The 10000-nt window shown below is 42.0% G+C and overlaps 1 protein-coding gene across 1 annotated transcript in view; it reads left to right on the forward strand.

Annotated features, from left to right (window-relative positions):
- LOC138019314 (uncharacterized) overlaps positions 1 to 10000 on the forward strand; it is a 50532-nt gene that overhangs the window by 36504 nt on the left and 4028 nt on the right. Inside the window, exons 27-35 of the mRNA XM_068866061.1 lie at positions 1288 to 1452; positions 2341 to 2695; positions 3492 to 3553; positions 4016 to 4140; positions 5224 to 5313; positions 6307 to 6402; positions 6631 to 6690; positions 8147 to 8210; positions 9091 to 9179. Coding sequence (XP_068722162.1) covers positions 1288 to 1452; positions 2341 to 2695; positions 3492 to 3553; positions 4016 to 4140; positions 5224 to 5313; positions 6307 to 6402; positions 6631 to 6690; positions 8147 to 8210; positions 9091 to 9179 — 1106 coding nt within the window. The remainder of the gene's footprint in view (positions 1 to 1287; positions 1453 to 2340; positions 2696 to 3491; positions 3554 to 4015; positions 4141 to 5223; positions 5314 to 6306; positions 6403 to 6630; positions 6691 to 8146; positions 8211 to 9090; positions 9180 to 10000) is intronic.

Consider the following 10000-nt stretch of genomic DNA (forward strand, 5'->3'; position numbering starts at 1 on the left):
GTGAGTATCGTGTGTTGACATTAAATGCTGGAAGGAGATTGTATATCTTGTGATGTGGATCTTTAAGGATGTCAACAAAACGTTTCTCACGTTATGTTTGTCTGCGTGAAGCAAGGGCTGTCAAATTGGAGGCTTCCATTATTTTTTCGTAAGAAAGGCCGGGGCCGTGAATGATCGCAAGAGAACGCTTTTGGGTGCTTTCAATTTCATTACTGAGATACAGCAGCAAAGCGTAGTGGTACACGGGTGATGCGTATTCTACAACACTGTGAATACACCTACAATATAATTTAGTTATATCCAAAGTAAAAACTGCATGTAGCTCTTTTGAGCTGACTTAGGAAATACATGATTTTTGATGCCTTCAAAGCAACCTAATTACTACGCTATTGAAAGCCAAGGTGTATCCTAAGTATTATTTTCTCACAATACCTCATAATTTTGGGGAGGCGAGGTGGCCACATGGTTAGTGCGCTCGACTCCGGATCGAGTGGTCCTGGTTACTGTCACGGTGCCTCTGTCTACCCAGGTGTGTAAATGGGTACCATTTTATGCTGGTGGTAACCCTGCGATGGACTATCATCCCATCCAGGGGGGAGTAGAAATACTCCTAGTCGCTTCATGCTACAGTAAGCGGAGATAAGCGCCGGCCTGATGGGCCTTCATATCAAGGCTGGTAGCAGACTTAACTTTACCATACCCCATAGTTTTGATATCAATAGCCTATTTTTAGAAAACAATACTCAGGATTCATCTTAACTTTCGAGGGCGTTTTGGATCTGGCTCCAGATTATTAGAAATATTAGCGTTGATTGTGATCTCGAGAAAACAATTTGCCATCTTAGTTTCAAGGATTTCCCCTGTCCCCGGCGTATTGGCGTCGTTGTTTTGGTCCCATGATAACTCCATCATACGCGCACGCGTAGTAGTTAGGTGGTTGTGAAGGCATTGTGGCCGGGAACTATTTTTGAGCAATTTTTACGGTTATGCAAAGAATTCCAAAGAATTTATTGATTTCTGTGATAATGACAAAACGTTTTTCTACAAACCATGAAAAAATTTCCAGTTTAATATGAATCCTCCTCATAAGGCGCTTTCGAGGACCACATCATCAGACATTAGGACAAGTCAAATTCATACATTTTTTGCCTGTGAGGATCACTTGTTCCTTGTCATGTCACCCTTATACTTTATCCTGTAAACGTAAGGGGAAGGACATTCAGATCATGAATATGGATTATAGAAAGATCCTGCCTTTTTTTCTTTTTTTCTTCACTACACTTTCAGGTGCAGTTGCCTCAACTCTGGCCTCTGGCAGTCCAGGTGACTTGTCTGTGGCGTCTCATAACTCAGTCGACATGCTTCTGGGCTCTTTACAAAGTACGTTGCAATCTGTAAAATGTTCATGGGAAGCTTCCTCGTTTTCTGCAGGCGAACAAAGACGAAGCTCAAGTAAGATATGTAGTCTTGGTTATTTTCTTCTCTTCTATTTCCGAAATTTAGGCTCTCCTCCAAAAATACCATAAAATTCACCAGTCGGGTTTAGAGCTTTGCTAATTAGCGTTATCTTTGTAAATATGGTCCGCGAATCGGCATTTTAGGTAGTTTATACAACCACACCTGCAACGTCTACAAAAACGTGACTTAAGAATATAACTTGGAGCTTTAGTAAGTATTTCGTGATTATCCCAGCTCGTTGAATTTGTACAGTATTGGCGAAGTATCTCTTTACTGGAGGCGTAAGGTTGGATTTGAAGTAAACGTAGAGAACGGACGGTTCGCTGTCGTATTTTCATGTTGTCGTCGAAACCTTCAATTTGGTCATTTCACGTTGGTTCTTAGGGATCTAAAGATTTACGACGGCGACGTCGACGAAACCGTGAACTCAAATTATAACCTTGCATCATCTCATCAACGTCGTGCAGTGTGGGCGAATTGTCCTAAAAATAAATTGGTACTAGCGATTTCAGAGTAAAAATAGAGAATGAAAAATTCACATTTGTACGCTCGCGTTGTCCTTGAAACCTCAAATTTGGTGTTTTCACGTCGTTGTTGTACAGAGTACGGCAAAGATATGTGCTAAAATTAAAATAGCTTTTTCCCCCAAGTATGAAATATTTAGCACGCACGCTTTGTCCTTGCGTTTATTCCGCACTTTCTCCTTGTGCGTGCAGCACGCACTGCGGGTGCTTTTGCTTTCTGTCCTCTGCACAACAGCAACGCGAATGTTCGAAATGAGAAAAAAAAAAAAAAACACGCAGAATTTGAACTCCATTCATGCTGAAGAAGACTTCGTCCTTAGTAGAGTAAGTAAGAGCATCGACTGTTTATTTTTACCAGAGGGAAGTGGAATGAGTGTGGAAGAATCTGGTTCACCCGGCGAACGCGTTCCTCTTGATCCCTCGGGCTCCTATGCAGTTGGACAAGAAATGAAACATGGTGTCCTATCATCCAGCCAGCGTCGCAAGTACAACTGCGAGAGTAACCCTTCTTCTCAGAGTAGTGATTCGCCCACTGGTTCCGGTCAGCTCACACCCACACGTTCTCACAGGGGACCATTCAACTCTACACCTCGCGAGGATGACGATTTTGACAGTGTGAGCCGATCTTTTGGTCAAAGTTCTAACGGACAGCTTCTCATCTGCCAGTGCCCTCCGGATGCTGAGCTTCCTGGCTTTAATCGTCGAGATTTTACGTGAGTTGTGCTCCATCTTGTGCCTTGTTGGTGTGGAAGCAGTGGGTATATGTGAGTTGAATTTGGGAAAGTAGGTTATAGTTAGGGTAAATGGCGCATTCCATTTTTTTGTCATCTGAACGACTTACCTCACATTCAGGCGCTAGAGGACGCCCCCCCGCAAGCTCGCCCCAGTCCCTTGGCTTTTGACCGCGCACCTTTCGCAACCCATTGCGTTGAAGTCCTGAATTTTTCAGGCTTCTCTACGCAATTGGAAAAATTGCGCTCATAACTGCGAAGATCATAGCTTCACTTGAGAGCCTTAACTGATTAGAGCGTAATGTGAAGTGCTAAGCTTCTACCCGATATGAACCATGTGAGCGTTAGCCCTACTGATGGAAATGGGCGCACACAAGGACAGAGAAAAACTCTGACCGGTCAGAGGTTTTGAAGATTTCCCACCCTGGTCAGAGTTTTTCTCTGTCCTTGTGTGGGCCCGTTTCCATCATAGGGCTAACGCTCACATGGTTCATATGGGGTAGAAACTTAGCACTAGTCACATTACACTGTTATCAGTTAAGTCTGTTCAAATACACGGCCAACGTTTGCAAAAACGTAATCCCTTCCATTGAGAGCCTGTTTGCTAGTTAGAAACTAGAAACAAAGCTACACTCGACTCGCTATTCTAGCTTTCACACACTCTTCTTACTTGTATTCGTAAAAAGCTATGAGCTGAATCTCTTTTGTGGCCCAAAGTATTGCTGATTCATATTTTAATCGTTGTCATGAATGTTCTCAATGATTGCTGTTGTTGCAGGCCGTTTGACTTGCTGCAGCATCCCAAGGAATTAGCAAGACAGATAACACTAATCGACCATGGTAAATCAGCACAGTGCATGAAACATTTTAGCGTGACTTGGCTTAACTTTACAGTGGTGAATGCTTAGACAAATAAAGTAAAAATTAGTGTGGCCAATCACTGCAGAGGAACTGAAGACAATCAATCGAGCTAATCAGCGTGAAAACGCGTGCCAGAAAAGGACACAGCTGGATTTAGGGCCCTGATTGGATAAAGATATAACGCGATATTATTAGAACAATCACACTGCAATTGAGCCAAAACCGAGGCAATCCCGGTATCGCACTCTGTTGAAAGCTGCTGTAACCTTTGCTTTTCGTTAAAACTTTTAATAGTGTAAACAAACGTAACGCTGCCCAAAAAAAAAACTTTGAAAATAGAAAGTTAAAACCTTCGACTCATGGAAAAAAAAGCGAGATCGGAAACGAAGGAGAAACTTCCAGGAAGAATACCTTCAGTGATGTTAGTTTTATATTTTTTAGATTGCTTTTGTGCAGTAACTGCAACAGATATTCAAAAGAAGATTGCCTTAGGAACTGGAAAGAAAAGGAAAGTTCCTCCTGAAGAAAGACTTTCTGTGGAAAAAGTGGCGGACAGATTTAACCAAGTAACTTAGCATTCTTTTATTTGGTGTTCTTACTCGTCTTATTCCTTTTGTTTTATATCCCAGGCTAGTCATTGGCTAACATATTGCTAGCGTTGTGCTTCTCATGTTGGACTATGTTAGCCCAATATGATTAATACTGATATAGCTAATGATGATGGGGATAGTGTAATGTAACCGTGAGGCAACAAGCGAAGGGACAACCGAAAGCGGCTGAGAGCCCTAACTACTCGGTTACGCTGCCTTATGTCTCCTCCTCCAAACCCTTTTTCGACTGATGGATGTCCAACATCGGCACGCTATCAAAAAGCGTTGGTAAATGATGTTGCAACATTTACGCTGGGCTTATAGTGGTATTATGATCAAAACATCTACGCTTCACAAGGCTACCAGACTCCGATCTTCCTGTTGGACGCCATTTTGCTTCCCCGGGGCACACAACTCAGGACATTTCTGTAATCCGTTCAGGTTTCAGGGGTGCCACGGACAGACGTAACTTTGAGGCCAGGATGACTTTCAGACACCGCATCCTACACCCTGGTGGTCTCAATGTGGACTTTGGTTTCATAGAAAGTCAACTCGCGCTGTTAACGTTGCGATTTTTGATTGTGTTTGAGCGTTACGTTGAGCGCGCATTTTTCGTTTGCTTTCAAACCAGTGATGAAGAGGGAGTACCCTCGAAACGTTTGGTTCACGTTTTAAATTCTTGTGCGCGAATTTGAACTTTCCTTTACCAGTTGTCCGCATTATTCGCAGCATAGTTTCTTCGAATTTTTGTATCCGCAGGCTACTGTTTAGTTTGAGTGTAAGTTTTGGATTTCACGGTCAGTTGTGTCGTCAGACCGAAGTACAAAATCGCCGTGTTTTATTTCTACGAGCCGTCCCTCTTTCGCCGCTGAGTTAGTCGACCATGAGGAGAAGACCGGTTCGAGAAAAAATGCCTACGCGAAATCTGGATGAGTTCCCGCGCGACTAAGTAAGCGGATAACGTGGGACTACTCGTAGTTGAAGTTTTATTTAGCAAGGGCTGTCGTAGGTGTTAAACGCTTTCCCTCCTTGACTTACCATACGTTTCTCCACTTCCAGCTGAGTACATGGGTTGCAGCTACTATTGTGACAGAAAAATCCATGGAGAAACGAGCTAACATCTTTACCAACTTCATCGAAACAGCGAAGGTGAGGGAGGAGTGGGTTTGTCATTTATCAGGATCATCGCAGGTAGATAAGCTACTTAAAGTGGCCCTAACCCCAAAATATTTTTTTCACTAAAATGAATGTTTGCACCTGTTCGAAACGCATTGCGGCCATATTTTCCGTTTTCCAACAAATCCTGTCATTTTATAGGCTTCAAAACGTGCGAAAAACCAAGCATCTTTTGTTCACGACCGAGTCAGAAGGGGAGTGGGTCTATTCCTGATTTGACGTCACAATCTACTTCGCATGCATGTTTTGCATGTTTACAAAGAGTTAATGCAATGTAAATCAGTTTTTGAAATCAGGAATAGACCCACTCCCCTTCTGACTCAGTCATGAACAAAAGATGCTTGGTTTTTCGCAAGTTTTGAAGCCTATAAAAAGGCAGGATTTGTCAGAAAAGGGAAAAAAGTCCGCACTGCGTTTCGAACAGGTGCAAACATTCATTTTAGCGAAAAAATATATTGGGGCTAGGGGTACTTTAAGCCGTTGCAAGCAAACTTTATCGGGACTCGAGTTTTCGTATAGTCTAAAATCATTCCTATCACATCTCACGCGATATAACTTGAAATCGCAATTGTCTTGCCCCCAGCGGGTTTGGTAGCTCATTTGGTAGAGTCGCACAGTTATCGGTGCGAATCCTGTGTAAGCCTCTTTGAATTTTTTTAGCCTTGCTTGCAATTGCTAAAGCTACCTATCTAACTGGGATGATTTTTTCAACTTTGATTTCATGAATGGTTATGTAGCTTTGCTTTCCTCAGAGGTAGAGGGCATGAGAAGCCAAGGCTTTTGATGTTCACGTGGACATTGGCGTCTTGTGACATGTCACGCGCGAATGAACCCCAAATTCTGCTCTGCAGTACAATGCTCGACTTCTTAAAAAACGTTTCCTGAAAGAAGTGCGATAGTCAGAGACGATATACGTAACAAAGAGTGAAAAGATCCAACTAATTTTCATGGTTTTTTTTTTGTTAGCTGTGTTTGGAGCTGAGGAATTTCAATGCTGTGATGGCCATTGTTGTAGCAGCTCTTGGGAGCGCGCCTGTTAGACGGCTGCACAAAACGAAGGAGGTAACTAAAGGCCTTTTCCGCCTTCAATCTTACTGCAAGCTCCGGCCTGCGGTTTTTCCCGTCTTGCCTTGTGCGTCCTTGTCCGTCAATATAACACTGAGTTCAGTGGGTTAATGCAAACTGTAATTCATTGAGCTCACGGAAATGGCGCTATATAAATTCTTGTATTATTGTTATTATTATTGTTGTTTTGTACTTTCCAATCAGTGAGTTTATTTTTGACCACAGCTTGTTCCCAAGGAATATCTTGAACAGTACGCCAAAATGGAAATTCTTATGGATACAAAGGTAAAAAAATGCATTTGGTAGTTAAAGTCTTGCAAAGACTTTGTCGTTTCTATGGCGTATGTTTGATTTCGGCCCGCCCTTTTTTTCCGGTTTGTTACGAACAGATCGTTTTCTTTTACTATCTTGTCTGTCTTATGCTCGTAGACTGTTCGTTCTCTCTTCCTCAGTTTACTGCAAAATAGTCAAATTTTGGGGGACGAGCTGACGACGGCAGCTTGCGCCACAAAACGATATAATTATTGCTTAGTTTAATGAGGAAAAAAGATTGCGGTGAACGCGCGGAACGCCTTTAAGTGTATTTCTGTGCCGTCCTCAATGTGAAACGAGCCAATTCAAGGTTTTCACGACAACGTGAGCACCAAATAGAGACTCTTTCGTCCGCTATCTTAAAGGCCGGGATACACTAGGCGATAAGTCGCTGCGACACGTCGCGGGGACAAGTCGCCGCAACAAATCGCCTTGTGTGACACGGTTAATTTCCTGAAAATCATTGTCGCTGCGACAGAATTTTGTCGCCGCGATCAGTGCACGAATTCAAACCAGTTTGAATTCGTGCGACTTATCGCAGCGACAAAATTAGCGAAAGCTGCGTTGTCGCATCGTGTGTACACTTCCGGCAACAAGTCGCTGCGACAAAATATAAATGAACCAATGAGAGAGCGTCATATGGTCAGCCATATTGAGTTAGAAAACTAGTTCACATTCCCCCTCATACGAGATCACCGCGTGTGGTACGAACAGGCGTCGTGTCGCAGGGACTTGTTTTGCAAGTAGTACACATGGAGCAACTTGTCGCAGAGACATGTCGCTGCGACTTGTCGCCTAGGGTGTCCCGGCCTTAAAGGGGCACTGTCGTTCTAAGTTTGCTGTTTTTAGGTCAAAACTAAAAATCGAAATTAGTACTTCAGCTCACACGTACAACATTCCTGACAACCCACTGACAAGACATGAAATATATTTATTGCACAAAGAGCTCTTCGTATTTAATTTTTGGCGACTTTTTGCGGACACCATCTCCAAACTTGAAGAACTGGCCAGTTTTTTCAAGTTTCAATCCATTTCCATCTTCTCCATCCATGGATGCAAATAACAAAGAATAGCTTCAGTGCACTTTAATTGTTATTGGCGACAAAACTACACCGTTATCGTTTGGTCTTGATTGATGCAAAGACGTATTTTATTGTTTTGAAGTTTGTCTGAAATAACGTGACACTGCCCCTTTAAGTAAAAGAAAATGTTCATAACAATCCATGTATAAGATACTTTGCCAAATTTCATAACGCCAACATAATGCAAAATGGCGAAGTACTTCGGATAATGCAAAGCTGTATTTTGAAGCGGTGTTGAAAGGCGTGAACGTTGCCAAATAATGCATTGTCGTTTTGTAACGCCGTTGACGTAACCAATGTTCTGTTGGCCGTTCTTTTTTATTATAGTCCTTTATTTTTATTATTAGGGTAATTATAAAAGATATCGACAAGCTCTCGCAGCCTCGCCCACACCGTCAGTTCCTTATTTTGGTAAGTTCACTTTCCACGAAAAGTTAAAGCCCCACCGTCTACGGACAGGCTTTTCGACCGTTTGTTTTTGTATTGAAAAGTTCGCGTTGCTTATCGTAGCGATCTGATTGGATGAATTTCAGCTTTAGCGGAATTGCCGTTTATGAAAATTGTTCCACGGCACACAATGCCTTGTTATTGAGGCTCAAAAGGGTTGTCCACAGGTAGCAGTGGGTTTCAAATGGAAAGATATTATAACATTGTCGATCATTTCATCCCCTTTCCTTTTTGCTTTCTCAGGATTTTCTTTTGACAGAGTTTGTTTCGTCTAAATTGTTGCCATGGTAACTGATGGCGCTGTTCAAAGACTCTTTAAAACTAGGTTTTTTAATACCTGATTAACTTATTCGGTTGTGTAGTTTTTTCCCCAAATTTCGAAAACCCGATTAAATTTTCTTATCTAATACGTGATATGAAAAAAGACCTTTGTAGTAGAGGTTAAGTTATTTATGACAATGGTGTTGGAAGATGAAAACAGTCCACTGGATTTTTTTTCATTTTCTTTAAGACGCATCATACATGTATTTAAAAGTTTAGGGTAGGTCACCTAACTAACTTTCGAGATATAGCTCACTATCACGCACGACCAAAATTTATTTCCAGTTTGCGTGATTTTAGTCAGTGACATATTTATTTCCTGTCACTCGTTTTTGATTCGTCAGCGGACATAAAGAGCTTTCGCATTGCGTGCGCATGTGGCTTACGCGCGCTCAGCTGAAAACCCTTTCGAGCCTCCTTGAATATGACACGTGCAATGCCGTGTGATTGTAGATGACTTCATGCGAGCGATATTTTGTGATTTTGTGGAGAACGAACACTGTCGTTTTTGTATAATTTGAAGGTATTTACATGAAGGATCTCACATTCATTGCCGAAGGAAATCCTGATTTCTTTAAAGGAGGGTTGATTAACTTGACTAAACGCAGACAGGTCAGTGCTGTCTACAATAGTTTCTTTTTTGTTATTTAATGACAATTGGGGTTTACAATAGGTTTATAATTGGTTGTTGATGACTGAAATAAATGTGTCTTCGAAGTGCGAGTTAGAAGAGGAATGATCTGCGCAATTTGTTGGGCTCATGTTACATTACTCGATGAATGTATTAATAGCGTATTTGAATAGGCTATTTCCGAGTTCAAGTCTGCCTCCTCTTCAAAGCGTGTCTAAGTGCGAAGTTTTTCTAATGGTAATTAGTTCTACTTTTCCGTATGAATGAAAACTAATTTTATAACAAAAACGTGGCACGTAGACTCGCTTTGAAGATGAGGCAGGCATGAACTCGAAAATGGCTTACTGAGCTCAGTTGGCAGACTGAGTTGCAGAGGTCATGGGTTCGAGTCCATTTGAAGCCACCTGATTCGTGAACATCATCTGGTTCATTAAGAAACCATAAATTTACTTATGCTACAAACAATTGCAAAAAGAGTTGAGACACTCACTGTTAATAACCATACAATGCGTGTCATTCAAGTCACCGCGTCCCCAACCCCCCTTCCCACCCCTCAAGCAAAGTTGTTTCCTTCTCCACTTGGCGTTCAAACTAAAGGGTATCCACATTGAAAAAGGAGGGAAGGGAGGGGCATTGGGACTTTCGTATGAACAGGAAGAGGGGTTTTAGGAAGAAGAGGTGAATTTTCGATTAAGTATCTCAACCTTTTTGCAATTGCTTATAGCGCCAAAGCTTGGACAAGCGCAAAACCGTGAAATTGGCCTTTAAATTCGATCGGTTTTTAAACCATGTGATTTTGGTT

This window comes from Montipora capricornis, chromosome 10, assembly GCF_036669925.1.
Source record: "Montipora capricornis isolate CH-2021 chromosome 10, ASM3666992v2, whole genome shotgun sequence".
NCBI classification, from domain to species: Eukaryota; Metazoa; Cnidaria; class Anthozoa; order Scleractinia; family Acroporidae; genus Montipora; species Montipora capricornis.